The sequence below is a fragment of the Linepithema humile genome, chromosome 4 (assembly GCF_040581485.1).
Source record: "Linepithema humile isolate Giens D197 chromosome 4, Lhum_UNIL_v1.0, whole genome shotgun sequence".
NCBI classification, from domain to species: Eukaryota; Metazoa; Arthropoda; class Insecta; order Hymenoptera; family Formicidae; genus Linepithema; species Linepithema humile.
Genome location: NC_090131.1, coordinates 28,841,937 through 28,861,724, shown reverse-complemented (window position 1 = coordinate 28,861,724; position 19,788 = coordinate 28,841,937). Strand labels below are relative to the sequence as shown.

At 30.9% G+C, this 19,788-nt stretch overlaps 3 protein-coding genes across 4 annotated transcripts; 2 read left to right on the top strand and 1 right to left on the bottom strand.

The window, feature by feature from the left end:
- Positions 1-27: 27 nt before the first annotated feature.
- Positions 28-2,315, top strand: Pus1 (Pseudouridine synthase 1). The gene is made up of 6 exons (XM_012368842.2): positions 28-310; positions 557-940; positions 1,071-1,407; positions 1,482-1,740; positions 1,914-2,059; positions 2,128-2,315. Exons 1-6 carry the CDS (start codon positions 244-246, stop codon positions 2,210-2,212), a joined length of 1,278 nt encoding a protein of 425 aa, XP_012224265.2. The 5' UTR covers positions 28-243; the 3' UTR covers positions 2,213-2,315.
- Positions 2,316-2,460: 145 nt separating this feature from the next.
- LOC105673362 (uncharacterized) lies at positions 2,461-17,720 on the top strand. Its single transcript, XM_012368942.2, has 22 exons — positions 2,461-2,793; positions 3,723-3,762; positions 3,861-4,127; positions 4,240-4,862; positions 5,025-5,240; positions 6,419-6,711; positions 6,785-7,115; positions 7,326-7,574; positions 9,468-9,746; positions 9,923-10,147; positions 10,304-10,599; positions 10,675-11,005; positions 11,160-11,392; positions 12,191-12,209; positions 12,635-12,727; positions 13,716-13,758; positions 13,838-14,239; positions 14,341-14,771; positions 14,972-15,187; positions 15,834-16,129; positions 16,207-16,537; positions 16,751-17,720. Exons 1-22 carry the CDS (start codon positions 2,751-2,753, stop codon positions 16,990-16,992), a joined length of 5,499 nt encoding a protein of 1,832 aa, XP_012224365.2. The 5' UTR covers positions 2,461-2,750; the 3' UTR covers positions 16,993-17,720.
- Positions 17,317-19,736, bottom strand: LOC105673365 (charged multivesicular body protein 7). 2 transcript variants are annotated; one of them, XM_012368945.2, is made up of 5 exons: positions 19,519-19,736; positions 18,936-19,346; positions 17,986-18,763; positions 17,722-17,908; positions 17,317-17,661 (listed from the first exon to the last, which is right to left on the bottom strand). In XM_012368945.2, the coding sequence occupies exons 2-5, from the start codon at positions 19,214-19,216 to the stop codon at positions 17,573-17,575; spliced, it is 1,335 nt and encodes a 444-aa protein (XP_012224368.2). In that variant the 5' UTR covers positions 19,217-19,346; positions 19,519-19,736; the 3' UTR covers positions 17,317-17,572. The 2 variants fall into 2 exon arrangements, with proteins under 2 accessions (XP_012224368.2, XP_012224369.2); XM_012368946.2 differs by having other exon boundaries at positions 19,531-19,736.
- Between the last annotated feature and the right edge of the window lie 52 nt (positions 19,737-19,788).

Genomic DNA, 19,788 nt, shown 5'->3' with positions numbered 1-19,788 from the left:
AGAAAATTGGCAATGCGAAATTAAGCATTCACATCTAAACTTTACATAAGCTATGATCAATACAAGTTTAATGCAAGTTGGTGCAATAGATTGTCAATTGCACGAGAAAATAGAACCTTGCAAAGTCTCGTGTTAAATTAATTTTGTGAATTGTGAGTTTTTTTTAATAAGAATATTTTCGATATTTAAATTTCATATTTTAATTATGTAAAAATCATTTATAAAATAGGGATTATATCGCCAATGTTGTACAGGACAAAACATTGCTTTTTAAGCAACTCTACAATTCGTCGGGTAAAAATTCAATTAGGTACATATAAAATATATTTAGCAATATACAACAAATTAAGATATGTTAAAGAATTATTTTTGTAAACTTAAAAAATTTAAAGAGTGAGCTCTCTTTGAGTGAGAGTGAGCTTTTGAAGTTTGAGTTATCTTGTAATTTTTACTTTTTTTATTTAATTTGAACCATATATGCTTCAAGTTTAATTTAGGTATTACTTAATGCCTATCTAATGTATAATTATTAAAATATTAAAAATTTTCTCCTTAGAGAATAATTGCTGCAGAGCTATGTCGGTCATAATGGATCCTATAGTTGAGCCTGATGTAAATACATTACTTGGAAATAAGAGACCAATATTAGATGATAACAATGAAAATGAAGCTAAGGTACAAAAGACAGAAACAGAAGTAGTACAAAAAATTAAAAGGAAAAATCATGCTATGTTACTGGGTTATCTTGGTAAAGATTATTATGGCATGCAAAGAAATCCTGGTATGAAAACTATTGAGGAAGATTTAGTCACTGCTTTGTTGAAGGCAAATTTGATATCTGAGGAACATTTTAAGGATATTCGTACAATCAATTTTCAAAGAGCTGCACGTACAGATAAAGGAGTATCAGCAGTTAGACAGATTGTCTCACTGAAGCTACGTAAGATATTGATATTTTAAGAATATTCTAATGTATAACACTTTAAATTTTATTTAAATTATTAATAAACTTTATGTCACCAGAGTGCCCTTTGAAGGCAAAGAACTTAATGTCAGTAACTTTTTTGCAGCGGAAAAGGCTGACAAGGCATTAATAAATGAATTTTTACCTGATGTAATCAGGGTATTTGGAATAAAGCGAGTAACAAAAGGTTTCAACAGCAAAAATCAATGCGATGCACGTACCTATAGATATATCATTCCGTCATTTGCATTTACATCGGAAGATCCAAGTTTGTTAAAAGTTGGAGAAGAAGTTAATGAAGAAGAGAGAATTCAACAGCTATCAACTATCAATGGAAAACCATATACTGATTACAGATTATCTCCGGAATCTTTAGATAGATTGAATTCTATCTTGAAGCTTCTAGAAGGAACTCACAATTTTCATAATTTTACGTCAAAAGTGTAAGTAAAACAGAATCGAAAAAATTACATTCACTTGAAATCCAAAATTAAAGCACATTTTGTTTTCATTCCAGAAAACCATTAGATCCACGTGCACGACGCTACATAATTAGTTTTCGTTGCGCGGAGACATTTGTTTCAAACGATATGGAATTCACGGTGTTGGAAATTAAAGGACAAAGCTTTATGCTGCATCAAATTCGGAAAATGGTCGCGGTTGTAGTCGCAGTTGCGAGGAAGATTGTACCCGAAGAAAGAATTAACGAAGCGTTCAAGACGATGGATAAATTAGATATACCAATTGCACCCAGCTTAGGATTATGTTTGTGTCATGTAAGAGTTTTTGGACATTTTCAATTTTTTTTAAATTTTTTAAAATGCAGAGACATTTGTTACATTAACAGATTATAAATTGATATTAGATATTTAATATTAATTATAATTTGTTGTGTGACTTTAATAGTTAATCTTTTAAAGACAAACTATTTAGACAAATGTATCGACAGGTACATTATGATCATTACGGTAAAAGATATGGAACAGATGGTCTTCATGAAACATTAGACTGGAAAGAATGCGAAGAAGAAATAGAAAAGTTTCAAAAGAAATACATTTTACAATATATGGTGGACACTGAGATTTCGGAACAAACGTATCCTTTTAAATGAACGACATTCGTAATTTTTTTTCACGCATTTACCTTAACTTAATATTATATAGAACATTAAAGTGGATAGCAGGTCTTCCTTTTTATAGCTTTAACAACAGAGAGGAACTTCCTATTGAAGAGGACGAAAAACAATAATCTGTGAATTAAGCGCGTGTTTATCGCGTGTAAAATAGATAGTCTTATCTATGTTTGAAATATGTTAAAAAACATTTTAAAAATTAAAACTTTTTAAAACTTATGTTTAAACTTATCTTTTTTATCTAATTAGGCTTAAATATGTAATTATAAATTTTTCCAATTTTCCAAACAATTCTGTAAAAATCTGAAAATGACATCGGGATTTTTTAATCGCGTGTTATAATAAAAGTATTTATCTAGTATTTATATTTCTTTGAATTGGTTATCAAGGATGCGTACGCACATATGCAGATTCAACTACAGTATTTTCTCGACGATTAATTAATCGCTTAGATAAGTTTTCATAAACTAAGCTGGTATAGCTTGTTTTTCTTCGTGTATTAAAAATAGAGATGGCATATATGGAATGTCCAACCAGATAATCTTACTGCAACCAGTTTCCAGTGAATCCCTGACAATCAGTGACTGACTGAGTCTCATAATATAAGGACGCACGGACACAGTTCCTTACATTCTGCTACGGAGTGTTTATACCATGCAGATTGCCGAATGGATTATCGCGCTAATAATTATTTGCGGTAAGTAGGATTCACACATATAAAATTTATCAATTGTTGTGTGACGATTAAAAATCACATATTACGATACTAATAAAAATTGTAATCGCAAAGCTATAAAGTCTGGAGTTAAAAAAAAAAATTATTAAAATAATTTTTTTTTTTTTTAAGAATTTTATGTTTATTAATTAAAGTAACAATGCATTATGTTTATTAGTTGAAGTAAAATACTAAAGAAAACGATTTAATTTACACAATAAAATCTTATTAATTAATTGATAATTTGATTAAAATTAAAAATGATTAAGGTTTTATATTCAGAAACATTGATAATGTGTATACTGATATTTAATGTTATCACAATGACGACCTTTCGTGATAATTGTACATTTGCATCTCTGTCTAAACAATTTGCAATATTGCCTTAACTTCAGCCAGTTTCAGAAACCAGTTTGGTGGCCTTGAATTTTGAATGGATGAATCGATCTTAGTTTAAGTGCCGAAGGCAAGGATGCATGCGCAAAATCTTAAACAGCTCAATCACACTTTTTTTATTCACGTTGCAGAATAAACTCTATCACATTTCCTTCTGTGCTCACTATTCAACTTGATATTTGAGAATAGATCTCGTGAGACAGTTGTACAGTTTAATTTATTCTCCATTTTCCATATAATTAAAAGATCAATTTGGCGTCTTAAAAATCAATGGATCTATTATTGTATTTGTTGGCATTTTTCGGTATCAAACGAATGTACGCTTTTTACACTCAAATGGATATTTATATCCATTATCAATGAATATGCGATGCTTGTGTCTTTTTTAGAAAAATCTTATTCATAATTAAAATGAATTGATAAAATATAATTTTAATTCACACAATCACTCAACATATAAAATGACGGAAACTAGTTTTTTGTAACACAGTAAAATGATTCTTTTGGTTTTTCAGTCTATATTGATTTTCAGTATGCACAAGCTAATAATTGTGGGTAAGTGTTTGCAGTAAATGCATATTGCAGTAAATCATTTCAATAAATTTAAGTCGCTCAATGCAAATAAATATTTGCTTGTTTAATTGCTCAAACAGGCTAGAGAAATTTCAATGTCGCAGTGGAGAGTGTATAGAAGGCAAATTATTATGCGATGGTACAGCACACTGTAAAGATTCGTCCGATGAGACAGAGGTCGAATGTGAAAAAGCAGAATATAATCGAACAAGAAGGGCCGCAAAATGCAAGGCGAATCAGTTTACGTGTAGTAATGGACAATGTATTTCCAACACTGATCTATGTGACGGAACTTTGAACTGTGCGGATGGTTCTGACGAAAAATCTGCGATATGCAGATCATTACCGTGAGAATAATTTTATTTCTTTACATGCTTACACTGATAATTTGAAACACGTTCCATTGACTAAATGTTTCGCATGGGAAATATTTTTTCACAACTGATGATTTATTTACAGCTGTCCCTTGACGAGATTTCGTTGTGCTTACGGAGCTTGTATCGATAATGATCTAAAGTGTGACGGAAAAAGCAATTGTGTAGATGAATCGGACGAAGATATAATATTGTGCAGTGGAATTGGATTAGGATTTCAAGTAAGATCAATAAGACCAATAGCGCCAGGGAAATCAGACGTGCCAGATAAACCAGTAGGGCCGATAAATCTATTAGTACCGGAATTAGACGTACGAAGACCAGAGACAGAAGAATCATCAAACACATCAAATATATCAAAGCCATTTGTACAACCAGAATATACTCCACGTCCTTCTGTGACACTTGAATGGGTGACATCGTACTTAAAACCAGATCCAATATCAACATTACGACCTTCAATTGAAACTTTCTCTGTGAATACCAACTTTAAACCTTGCACAGCGCCTCCTCAACCGCAAAATGGTCATTACAAGTTACACGGGCCGCAGTGTTCATATACATTATATTGCGACATTCCGGAAAGAACGAAACTGCAATTAGGTTCTCATCTCATTTATTCCTGTAACCCAGGATATATTTTAAATGGTTCCTCCGATGTGAGTTGCAATTTTGAAGGAAAGTGGCTTAATGTACCAGTTTGTTTAGGTATGTATATAATATTCATGTTTTTGGAACGTATTTAAGAAAAAAAAAACCAATAATCTTTAGAAAATTAAACTCAATTCTAGTATACTGAATATTTTAATGTGTTATAGTCAAAACTAGAATTACAAATTAATGATATATGTTCAAATTATTTATTGATAGAAGTACGCTGCAAAATTTTGAACACTGCATCAACTGAAGCTACATGTACATACAACAATAATTGGGTATCATGTGACTCTCCAGTTCTACCAGGAACGAGGGCGTCATTGTCCTGCCGAAATAGCTATGAACCTCAAGCTAATCTACTTACAAGGAACGAAGTAAAGTGTAATGTTTATGATCAATGGGAACCACAACCCATACAATGTGTTCCAGGTCCGCTCACGATAAATATTTATCTTAACAACACTAAACTTACATTACAAACTTCTTCAAATAGAAACAATGCTACGCTTATTGAAGTTTTAGAGGATAAGATTATTATACATACAGATGGCAAAGATTCAAATTATCCAAATATAGACGTGAAGATAAAGCCAAAGCCAAATAGTAATTTAGTAACAGAAAAACCTTGGCCATGGCCATAGAACTTTGCAATAGGCAAAATTTTTTATAATTTATTTTGATAGTTTTGCCATGCTAGTTATTTCCATCGAAATAATTCACATATCAATGTCTTCCTATATTATAATTTTTAGTAAAATTATAATTCAGAACTACTTTCTGTGAAAAAAACCAAAGCTACAACAATATAGTATTATAACGTGCTTTATTTTTTAACTGTGCTATGATATATACAAATTTATATCTTTTTAGGTTAAATACTATATTTAATAAATTTATTATGAAATGGTTTAAAATTAATTAATACGCGACCTTAGCATCACTCTCTTTCCTATCCCGTTGATCGCAAAATTACATTGTGTAATCGAGTCAGAATTACAATCTTTTTACACGTTTTTTTTTAGGTAGAAATAATGCTTCCTTTATTGAAATTTAGAAAGATAATGTTATTATAATATGTACAAATGACATGAATCCATATTATTAAAGTGTAAATTGCGTCAATTCCAAGCTGTAATTTGGCAACAAAAAAATCTTGTATATATATGGCTTTAAAACCATAAAATAGTGACAGATTATAAATAATAGTCATTTAATTTTTATAGTCTTGGCGTCACGTACCAATGTTCTATGTTCCTATGCATTTTTTTCATTAAAATTATTACACTCCAAATAGTTCTTCGAAAAACCAAAGCCTTAATAACATAATTCTTAAACATTGTTCTCAATACACAGTTCTCAAACATTTTTAATGATGTACTGTACAATTTATAACTTAAAAACTTGTTAAGAAATATTTAATAAATTTGTTCGCAAAAGTTTTACATGGGATCTTGCGTCACTTCTTTTTCTGCACCTACTAATACCAAAATTGAACTGATGTGCAATTGAATTTTCCTCCTTTTTTCTGCATAATCATCAGTACACTGTTTTATCTTACCAAGAGATGATTTTCGTGACGATTTCTCCAATCAAAGTGTTTGTTGCAGAATGCGGCATATTACCTGCTCCTGTTTCACCGCTCATTTGGGGCGGTGTTACACCCAAAATCACAGAATTCCCGTGGCATGCTTCAATGTATTACGATGAAGGCCGCAAAAAGAAATATTTCTGTGGAGCAACTATTATTCAAGAGAATCTCTTGGTAACAGCAGCTCACTGCATATACGATGACACCACCAAACGGGTGATTGATCCTAATAAGATTCTTATAGCAACCGGAAACATCTTTCGCGATTACGACTCGCCTTATAACGATCGACGCCTCGTTAAAAAGAACAAGGTTTGCAAATATAAATATATGTAATGCGACTAATATGTTTGCACTATTGTTAACCATGAACATTTTCTTACAGGTGAGAGATATTTATATTATATGCAAATACATAGGACTTACAGGAAATTATGTTTGGGATATTGCGATATTAGAACTCGCTGAACCATTCGAATTGTCGACTTGGTTGGTTCCTGCATGCTTAGATCCTTTTAGCGATCAAACTGTGTTGGAGCCAGGTGTTTATGGCAAAGTCGCAGGGTTTGGTAGAACTTCGGACGGTGAATCCAGCGCAATTTTACAATCACTGAAAGTGCCATATATTTCGTATAACCAGTGCAAATCTGCAAGTCTAAACGCCGATACAGAACAATTTATTACTATTGACAAGTTTTGTGCAGGCTATTTGAATGGTTAGTAAAAGAGAAAGACAACTGATATATAAAATACTACATTTTTTTACACAAAAGTGATCGAAAATATAGTTGTACCATTTAAATTAAAATTATAATGTAAAACAAAACGAAAGAAAAAAAGAGAAAATATTAAAAAATTGGAGAATACTTTATAAAAATCTTTAAAAAACGTAAAAACAGATAATTTACATAAGTCTTGCGTTTCAGGTTCTTCTGTTTGTGATGGCGACAGTGGTGGTGGATTAGTCGTTCAAACTAATGGTTTGTGGTACCTTCGAGGTATTGTTAGCGTTTCGCTTGGCACGATAAATATAGCGGGAAGTCCTCGTTGTGACAACAACTTGTATTCCTTATATACACGAATATCTAGCCATATAGGATGGATACAAGACGTAATTGCAACAATAGAACAAAATCGGCAATATCCCGAATGCCCGAATAAGTCTTGGAGGAACTAAGAGACACTTCTATATTTGTATACAACAGAATTATGTTTGATTATGGTACAACGAATTTAAAAAATATATATATAAGTTTGATTTTAAACGTACAATTTTGTGCAATAGGTAAGTATAAATCGCTAATAAATATTTAAATATTTCTTTTTTATGTAATTGTATGAAATTACATTTTTGTTGAAAAAAGCATTTATGACTTGAAAAGTAGTATTTTTTAGGAATGTTAAAAATGTTGAGTTTACATTTATAACTTTACCAGTACCTGTTAATTTCTTGTTATATCAGTTTTATTATTATCATAATTTTTATTATTTTGTGTTTTAAACGGATAGATTATGTGATAATCATCTGCTTAAGATATTCTTAACAATATTCTTTACAAAATATATTAGGTATTGTCACAAATTAAGTAAGCTATGTACATATTTCTCAATAAATTTGATACGTGCATATTTAAACAATGTTCTTACTTATACTGTACAAATATATCTTACAAAAGATTTACTTTCGTACTTAAGTAATTAATACTCGAAAATTGCTAATGATCATAAATAATGCAATTTGCATTTCCCTTTTGACAAAATATATGACTTCCGCAATGTTTGTCAGACTCAGGAAAATATTTTTCAACAATACAATGCATACTAATTAATCTTTCTTTAAAATTTCACTTTCTCATAGTAAGTGACGAGAAATCAGACAAGAAAAAACCTATAAAAAAAGAAAAAACTTGCATTTTGTACTCATTAATGTTATAAAAATATATTTATAATTTAGATAAGTCAGCAGCGTATAAATTAAGCTTGCACGGCTTGCTGTTCATATACTAGAAATAGAGAGAGATGGCAGTATCAAGCTGAATAATTCACGTCTAGTTGCAACCAGTTTCCAGTGTGTGGCTGAACCTTCTGCTATAAAGACATACAAATACAATTGCTGACGTTTCGCTATAAAGTGCTTTACTATGATTGTCAAATCGATTATTGCGCTAATAATTATTTGCGGTAAGTAGGATTCATATAAATATCAATTGTGACAATTAAAAATCTTAGATCAGAGAATTAAAAGTAACAAAATACTAAATAATAAATTTATTAAATCAGAAGTTGCCAAACTAAATTAAATTAATGAAATATCGCTACAAAGGAAATGTATTCAATGAATATATATAATCAAGAGAAATAACACTAATAAGGAATTATATAAGCTAATAAGCTAATAATTATATCTAAACATGCTATTTTTCACTGCGTTCAGTGCGCTTGATATCATTTTTAGATCATTTATAGAAAATTATTCAATTTTCATAATGGAATATCAAATAACTGATTAGTAAATGACTGAAGTTAAATATTTGGCTAAAATTAACTAAAATTAATATTAATTATTTAAAGGAAGTTATGAATAAGGATATTAATAGAAACATTTTTACTGTAAATTATTCTTATCTCGATAATGTATATGTAGTAAGGAATCTTATCAAATATGCTAACCTTTCGTCATTGCATATTCGCATTTCCGTAAAAATAATTGCAATAATTTCGCTGTAATTTTAATTGGCTTCAGAAACCAGTTTGATAGCCTTGAATTTAAAATAGAAGAATTTTATTCTTCTTCTTTACTGTTTAAATGACAAAAATGATCACAATAATGAAGAATGTTAAGAATGTTATGTTCTTTTGTTATTCATATCTAAAAATATCAATAAATGCTATTGCGCTTCCTCTTTTATGTCTTCTTATATTTATTCAATTTAATATTAAAAAATATCTTTTACGCAATGATTGTACAGTTTAGTATATTATTCTTCATTTCCCATGTAACTAAAAAATTAATTTAACTCGGAGATCAAAACTATAGAGATACTAAACTATTTTTGGTTTCAAAATAGTACAACTAGAAGCAATACAAGCAACTGAAACAGCAACTCCAAGTTCTGTAACACCTAAGTCAAGAGCTTGCAGAGCGCCTCCGCAACCGGAAAATGGTCACTGGGAGTTACATCAAACGCAATGCTTAAATGGATTAAGTTGTAACGTTTCGGAAGGAACGGAACTGGAATCAGGATCTCATCTCATCTATTCTTGCAATCCAGGATATGAAATAAATGGCTCCATTGATGCGTTTTGCAATTTCGAGGGAAAACTGGTCAATATACCAGTTTGTTCAGGTATTAAAATAATAATTACACATGCTTGGAGCATCCATTTGAGAAAAGAAAAGAAAATATAATCTAGAAAATTCAGATTAAAAATTTTAAGGTAAATTCTTACATGAAAGTTGCAATATATCGTAGTAAAAACAGAATAACAAGCTATTTATATGTTAAAAAAAATTTTATGATAGAAGTACGCTGCAAATCTTTAAACACTGCGTCAGTTGAAGCTCGATGTACATACAACGATGAACAGATATCATGCGAATTGCCAGTTTTACCAGGAACGAGGGCGTCATTGTCCTGTCGAAATAGTTATCAACGTCAATCTAATCTACTTACACGAAAGGAACGGGACGAAGTGAGATGTAATGCTACTGGTCAATGGGAACCACAGCCTATACAATGTGTACCAGGTTTGTTAACAATAACTATTTACTTTAATTATATTAAATTTATATACCTTGCAAACTACTTTAGATAGAAATGTTTATTGAAATTTTTAACTGTTTGATCTTATCAAGAAACGTTTTCCAAGGGGATTTTTTTCAACCAATTTTTATTCGTTGCAGTATGCGGCATATTACCACCCCAAATTACACCGCTCATTATAGGTGGATATACACCCGATATCATAGAATTCCCATGGCATGCCTCATTGTATAGAGATATGCCGAACAAAGAAAAAAGATATTTCTGCGGAGCCACTATCATTCAAGAGAATCTTTTGATAACAGCAGCCACCTGCGTATACGATGACAGTATTAGGAAAGTGATTGACCCTAAAAAGATTTATGTAGCAACCGGAAACATCTTTCGCGATTACGACTCACCCTTTCATGATCGACGCCTCGTTAAAAAGAACAAGGTTTGCGAATATAGATGTTTACAACATAACTAATCTACTCGCAATGTTACTAATTCTGAATGTTTTCTCTTGCAGGTAAAAAATATTTATATTCCATGCAATTATCTAGGACTTATAACAAATTATGTCTGGGATATTGCGATATTAGAACTCGACGAACCGTTCGTATTGTCGACCTGGTTGGTCCCTGCATGCTTAGATCCTTTCAGCGATCAAACTGTGTTGGAACCAGGTGTTTATGGAAAAGTCGCAGGATTTGGTAGAACTGCAGATGGTGAATCCAGCGCAGTATTGCAAGCATTAAGAGTGCCGTATGTTTCGTATTATCAGTGCAAATCTGCAAGCCAAAGCACCGATACAGAACAATTTATTACTATTGACAAGTTTTGTGCAGGTTATTTAAATGGTTAGTAAAAGAGAAAGACGACTGATATATAAAATACTATATTTTTTAACACAAAAGTGATCAAAAATATAGTTGTACCATTTAAATTAAAATCATAATAATAAAAAATCTTAAAAAACGTAAAAAGATAACTTATATAAATCTTGCGTTTCAGGTTCTTCTGTTTGTGATGGCGACAGTGGTAATGGATTAATCATTAAAACTAATGGCTTATGGTATCTTCGAGGTATTGTTAGCGTTTCGCTTGGCACGATAAATATAGCGGGAACTCTTCGTTGTGACAACAACTTGTATTCTTTATATACACGAATATCTAGCCACATAGGATGGATACAAGACGTAATTGCAACATTAGAACAAAATCGGCCATATTCATCGTGTGCCGAATAAGTCTTACATGAACCAAGAAACACGCTTCTACATTTGCTAACGGGATTATCATACGGCTCTCACTGATAAATATCTAAATTCTTTTTTATGATTATGTGAAATTACATTTATGACTTGAAAAATAATATTCTTTATGAAGTTAAAAATATTGAGATTACATTTATAATTTTAACAGTACCTATTAATTTCACATTATGTCGATTTTGTTATTATTATAATTTTTATTACTTTATGTTTTTAAATCGCATTTAAATAGATAAATAATGTGATAAATATATGTTTAAAATACTATTTTTGTTAAACTTTGTTAGATATTATAACAATTAAATAAGCTATGCACTTTGCAATAAATTCTATATGCTTTTTAAATAATACTTTTACTTATATTACAAATATATTCTATTGAAGATTTACTTGTAACTAGGTAAATCGTGTTATATATAATTAATTACTAAAATTATAATAAATAATGAAATTATTAATGACAAACATGATCGATTCTAAAAATATCATTAAAATAAATATTAATCCTATATTTTATTATTGTAATTACAATTATAATATCTTATATTCAATAAAAATGTACTCTAAGAATGAATAGTACTGGGAGAATACGCATGTATTTTGTAGAAATATTGATAAAAATTTTGTTTAAATGTGGAAATGCACTTTGAACTATTGCATCAAGTATAATGTCTTTTTTATATTAATATGATAGCATGTACAATATAAACATCTTTAAAAAGTTTATATATATATATATATACATGTCATAAATTTACGAGAATTTAACAGTGTTTGCATTTTTCTTTTGGTAAAACATGTATCTTTCGCTATGTTTATTAGAATTATTTGATGTATTATAATCTATTATTTTACTGTGTGATTTTATGAAATGCTATTAGATAAATGTTTTTTTAATAATATTGTATATTCGAAGTCTTTTAAAATTTTACTTCTCTAATTAAACTCGAATATCTCGTAAATTACTAATGTGCTTGTAAACGAAAAGAAAATTTGCATCCCAAAAAAGAAAATTTGCAATCAGAAATGCTGTAAAAATACATTAATTTAGATAAAATTTTCAACGAATAAAGTGAGCATGTATTTTCCTAATGCATCCGCATACGCACACATTAAAATGATAAATGTATGCTTTGCTTCAATGTGGGTAATTCCAGTCTCCCTGCAACCAGTTTCCAGTGAATTACAGAGAGCGAGCGTTGTATCATATATAAGGAGATATAGATAGCAACTTTAGTCTTTCACTCACGGAGTGCTTTACCATGCGGATTGTTCAGCGAATCGCCGCCGTATTAACAGTTATTTGTGGTAAATAAGACTTCTATTAATTATCTGGCGATAACATTGGGAATAATATTGAAAACACTCCAAGGTGCAGTTATTTTTCATTAATTTCATCAACATTATCTCATGCTCATTAACTATTTTTGGGTTATTTGAATTCCTAACATTTTCCGATTATGAAATCTCTTTAGATAATCTCTTAATCTACGCATTTTACTCTGAATTAATTGATTGATGCACACATTCAATACTTATTTGTGAATGAGATGCTTAGTGACCAAAATTTTATCACTTGATTCTGTATTTATAATGGTTTACACTAATTATTTGTATTAATACATTTTCTAGTTTACACTAATTATTTGATATGATATCAAGCATACTATATTCGTATTAAATTCGTAGTTGAAATTCGTAGCTTAATTTGATGACGTAAACAAATATACATACATATATACATACATATATATTATATATATATTTGTTTGTTTATATATATAATACAGATTTAGTGTAAATAAGACCAGTGATACGAGTTTTATGCTAAACTTTTGAACGATTATCATACATTCACATCTTGGTTTTAGCAATTTGTGAAGTATCGACGTAATCTCAGCCAGTTTAAGAAACCAGTTTAGTGACCTTGAACCTCGAATAGCAGAACTAGCTTGCGTACATGTTTACTTATACTAGTAGATAATAACCGAAGATAATACATATGTAGAATGTATGCAATACACATCTCTACTATGTGCATAACTATCGCATTTTCTGATGTTTCTTTTATCGCCAATCAATTTAACAAACATTTATTACAATTGCTTCTTTTTCCTCATAAAACCTCAATATAAACATTAAAGAATATATTGTATAATATTCGAAACCACAATCATGATTAAAATAATTTAATTAAATATAATTTCATGCACGTTTACTCAAAATAGAAAATAAATATTAGATCAGAAATATTATTTTTATAATGTAGTAAAATTTTTTACTTTTTGGGTTTTAGTATATATTGATTCTGGATACGCACAGAGAAGCAATGTCTGCGGGTAAGTATTTACGTTACGTTAGAATAAGTTATGTTGATGTGCATCAGATAAATAAAGATACTACTATTTGTTTGAATAGATTGGAGAGATTTCGATGCCGCAATGGAGAATGTATAGCGGGCGAATTATTATGCGATGGTACAGCACATTGCAGGGACTCATCGGATGAAACAGTGACCGAGTGCACAAAACCAGAGATTCTGTGTCCTGCGTATGCCTTTCGGTGTAATTATGGTGCGTGTATAAATGGAGATTCCGTGTGCAATGGCATTCAGGACTGTGTTGACAATAGTGATGAAACGCAACCCCGGTGTAGGATAACTAGTACAAAAAATCCAACGGCAACACCCAGGCCACAATGCAGAGCAAATCAGTTTTCATGTGACAACGGAGAGTGCATTTCTACCATCGATGTATGCGACGGAACTTCAAACTGCGCGGACGGTTCTGACGAAGTGCCTAAAAGATGCAAATCATTACCGTAAGAATAAAACTTTATCTCTTCGCATGCTTATTTGTAATTCGAAACATGTTCCATTGATCGAGTGGTCCGCGTAAGCTCACGATGATTTGCATTTGTAGCTGTCCTGCAACAGCTTTCCGTTGCGCTTACGGAGCTTGTATCGACGGTGACCTACGATGTAACGGAGTGAACAATTGCGCCGATGGATCGGACGAGAGTCGATCATTATGCTCTGAATGGCCAGCGTCGCTACCGATTACTACTAGCACTACATTAAGACCGATATCGAGACCAACTTCATCACGACCACGTCCCCCTGTGTCGCCTAGCTCGAGAACTTGCAGAGCACCTCCACAACCAGAAAATGGTCACTGGCAATTACATCGATCGCAATGTTCAAACGGAGAAGATTGTGACGTTCAGGAAGGAACGGAATTACAATTGGGATCTCATCTCATTTATTCTTGCAATTCGGGATATAGATTAAATGGTTCCAGTGATGTGAGTTGCAGCATTGAAGGAAGATGGCTTAATATACCAGTTTGTTCAGGTATCAAAATAATAATTGTATGGTTTTTTTTTTGGAGCATTGAGAAAAACAAAAATCTAGAAGAAAATTAATATTTCGACATTTAAACTCAATTCTTGAATCTTTCAATAGCCAAAATCGACAGTTTTTTTTATATATTTATATATTTATATAAAATTTATATATTTATATATTTATATATTTAAAATATTTATTGACAGCAATACGGTGCAAACCTTTGAGCACTGCATCAACTGAAGCTACATGTACATACAACAATGAATGGGTATCATGCGAGTCTCCGGTTTCACCAAACACAAAGGCGACATTGTCATGTCGGAACAGCTATCGACGTGAAAATACTTTACTTTCAAGAAACGAAGTGAGATGTAATGCTAACGGTCAATGGGAACCGCAGCCTACACGATGTGTTCCAGGTCCGCTTATGATAAATATTTATCTTAACGATACAAAACTTACGTTGCAATCCTTTTTAAATAGAAATAATGCTACATTCATTGAAATTTTAGAAGATAAAATCATTATACATACAAATGCCCAAGAAACAAATATAAATATTAATTTACCAACGCCAAGTAGTAATTTAGTAACAGAAGAACTTTGGACGTGGTCATAAAGTTTTAGAATAAGCAATTTTAAATCATTTTAGTTTTACAATTTTGGAATGATAATTATTTGAGATAATTCACATACCAATGTTTTCCTACGTGTCATAATTTTTATTAACATTATAACTAAGAATTGTTTCCTAAAGAAAAGCTTTAATGATAGTATTGTGAGATGGTTTAATTTTGAATGATGCCATATGTGTACAAATTTATATTTTATTAAACATTATATTTAATAAATAGTTTTAGAATTATTAAAAATTGATATTTAATTGATATATCACCTTAATATTACTCTCTCTTTCTCTCCTGTCCCATTAATCGCAAAATTGCATTGGTATGTAATCAAGTTATGGTTATTGTGAATTATCTCTTTCTTTCTTAATGACAAGCATGAAGAGTACTATTTTATACTCTCCAAGACAAATATTTTTAATCCAAGTATTTGTTGTAGTATGCGGCACACTACCTGCTAATGTTACACCGCTCATTGTTGACGGTGAAACGCCCAATATCACAGAGTTTCCGTGGCACGCTACAATGTATCGCGAACAATCAAACAAATCAAAGAAATATTTCTGTGGAGCAACCATTATTCAAGAGAGTCTCTTGATAACAGCAGCTCACTGCGTATACGACGACCCCAATAAGCGAGTGATTGATGCTAACAAGATTTATATAGCAACCGGAAATATCTTTCGTGATTACGACTCACCCTTTCATGATCAACGCCTCGTTAAAAAGAACAAGGTTTGCAAATATACGTATGTAGATATAATGCAACTAATACATTCGTACTGTTGTTAATCCTGAACGTTTTGTTGTAGGTGAAAAAAATTCATATTATATGTAATTATCTAGGACTTACGGGAAATTATGTCTCGGATATTGCGTTATTAGAGCTCGTTCAGCCATTCGTATTGTCGACTTGGTTGGTTCCTGCATGCTTAGATCCTAACAGCGATCAAACTATACTAGAGCCAGGTATTTATGGAAAAGTAGCGGGATTTGGAAGAACCGCAGTAGGTGAATCCAGCGCATTATTGCAAGCATTGAGAGTGCCATATATTTCGTATAGTCAGTGCGAATCTGCGAGCCAAAACCCCGATACAGGACAATTTATTACTATTGACAAGTTTTGTGCAGGTTATTTAAATGGTTAGTAAAAGAGAAAGACGACTGCTATATAAAATACTACAATTTTTAACACAAAAGTGATAAAAAATATAGTTTAAATTAAAATTATAATATAAAACAACGTAAAAACGAAGGAAAAGAAAGAGACAATATAAATATTAAAAAATTGGGGAATACTTATTTTATGAAAATCTTAAAAAAACGTAAAGAGATAATATAAATCTTATATTTCAGGTTCTTCCGTTTGTGATGGCGACAGTGGTGGTGGATTCGTCGTTAAAACTAATGGTTTATGGTATCTCCGAGGTATTGTTAGCGTTTCACTCGGCACGATATATAGAGACGGAGTTCCTCGTTGCGACAACAACCTGTATTCCCTATATACACGAGTATTTAGCCATATAGGATGGATACAAGATGTAATTGCAAGATTAGAACAAAATCGGCCATATCCATCATGTCCGAATAAGTCTTGAATATTATAGATTTCCAAGTTGACTGTCAATTAAATCGCATAATCTATCAATTGTTACACATAATCATGAAATTAAAAAAAAATATATTATTTTTGTGCCATATATGTGTACACTGTTGGTAATTATCTGTATTTTTTGTTGAATGAAATTATTGAAGACTTGAAGACGTTTCTTTTTCACATATGTGATAAAGATGATAAGATTAATTTTATAATAATAATTGTACGCTTGTAATTTTATCAGTAAAATTGATTCTATCTATTATTACTTTATAATATAAACACAGATAAACAACATAACAAATAGTACAAGCAAAAATACAAATCTGTTGCTACATATCTTTAATTTTAACTTAATATGCTGAGATACAAAGTAATTTTGATAAAAATCTTTAGTTTATTTTAATACATGATAGAACATGTTTTAATGTATCTTATATTACATGACAAACGTTGTTTTTACAATATTCAACACAAGGTATCGTTAAAATATTAAGAGAAAAAAATAAGAGACAAATCATTTCATAATACTTTTGACCATTACACATTTGTATAAATATGAAAAAACATTTCTTTAAAACTTACAACCATTGAGATTCCTCTGCTTTCTTATCTTTATGGGATGGCACAGATGGTAGTGCAGTTATGTTGTTGCCAGGTGAAGCTAAATCTGTATGATGCAATCCATTATTTTATATGAAATATGAAAATAAAATCTTATAATATTTACCTTCCGTGCACAGCCGTTTCAAACGTTGCTCTAATTGTTCAACCTCTGGATTTGATTCAAAAACTGTATTAGAATCCTCTACATCTTGTTCATTCAGTAGTTCTGCTAATTCCTTTTCGAGATCAGAGTCAGAGTTGTTCAGTGTTTCGGATAAAACTGAATCTATTTCCTTTTTCTCTTCTAAAGCCTAATCATTAAATATATTAGTGTGTTTCTTTTTATATTACGATTAATGCATATATTTAATATATACAAATTTCTTACTTCATTAATGTCGTCCATAACGTCTCTAACAGTGAATTCCGTTAAACCATCCTTCCCCATCTTTTTCAATACGTCAGACCCAGTTTTATACGCAGATAGTACAGCAGAATTAGAATGTGCATCTTCAATGCTGGTAATAAGAGTACGCAGATTTGCAAGAGCTTGCGCGCGCTTTTCTATTGTCTTTTCTAATTCCATTTTTCTCTTTAAACGTGTTTTTGCCATTTGACGCAATTCTTTCGCTAAATATGATTTTGCTTCACTAACAATATTAAGTTTTTCTTGCTCCATAAACTCTATTTCCTTGATTAGTTTATTCTCCTGCTTCAATAACTTATACATGCTTTCTTCTGTCTCCGTAATGTCTTTTACTGTTTGTGTGGAGATTTTAACTAATAATTCGCTATTTGGGTTAGAACTTTTTCTAAAAGCAACTCTTTTCTGACGTCTTAACCACTCCAACACTAATCGCACTGTATTCTCTGAAATTTCTTTTTTTGTTTTGCTCTTGCAATATTCTAGTATTTCCGAAATTGGGAATAAAACATTGTCTTTTTTAATCTCAACAATAGAGAGGATAATGTCACCTAATTCTCGCACCATTCGCAGGTATATGTATCTCACTTCTGTCTTATTTGTATTTTGGCCTACTACATAATTCTTTACTTTAGAAAAAGACCAGCTAATTGGTTTCTTCACAAATATATCAACGGACCATGCTGTCCATGTTTCACATGGTTCTTTAAAAAAATCAGTCTCTTCAATTATCTCATTATTTCTGCAAAATTAAATATATACATGTATATGTATGTATTATCCCAAAATGTAATTAAAACACTAAGCAATGTATCTTATTTTTAATTTTTTTACAAATAATTATAATTCATTGATTAACAACTAATATAAAATTATTTTAAAGGTTGGATATGTGTTTAATAATAAAACGATACCTAAGAAGCTCCTCAATTACGGTAACCAGACAAAGAGGTGCGCAACCTTTCCTTTTAAACACTTCATTTAAATCAACAATAGAAAAACTGCAATGCATAGTATGTTTCAGCCATTCATATATCAAATTATTCCAGAATTTGTATTTAGATGTCCAATCCTGTGGATTTGCAGATTTACTGCGAAATGGCGAAAACAGTGCACTTATTCTTTCTTCCTGATTCCAACATTCTGGTAATTTTTCTGCTGGCAGTGGACTGCCACTGATGCTTTTATCAGCCATTTTATGCCAATGCTCTTTACAAAAATTGCTTCTCACGCTAGATTATAAAATATAAATAATCCTTGATTGCAGAGAAGGTATCTCATTTTTGCTATTGCCCTCAATTTTAATCTCAATAGCGAGATGTGTGCTAAAAATACAAAAGCATTATTTATGATTACAAGTTAAATAAGCAAGTCTTTGAAAATAACTATAAATTATAAATATCATCTTGGAATTGTGATGATTTGCAAATTTGTAAATTATTTTGAACAATGTTCTGTTGCACGAATCGGAGTAAGTTGTCACGTGGAATTATTTACCTGTCAACATACATTTCTAAATGTTCATTCCAAATGTTTTTAAAACAATATGTTCGTATATAAAATAGTTAGAACTTGTAATAATTAAAAAGAAACTGATTGACGATGAGCAGACTCGATTTAGAATTGATATTAACTATATGATAGTGAAAATACAGTAATCGTTACATTCACACGAGACGGCGCCAGTGTGACCAGATTTGAGACGCAGAAACAAGCAGCGTGAATAGAGAGGATACCGCACACATGCGCAATCACCTAAGATAAACG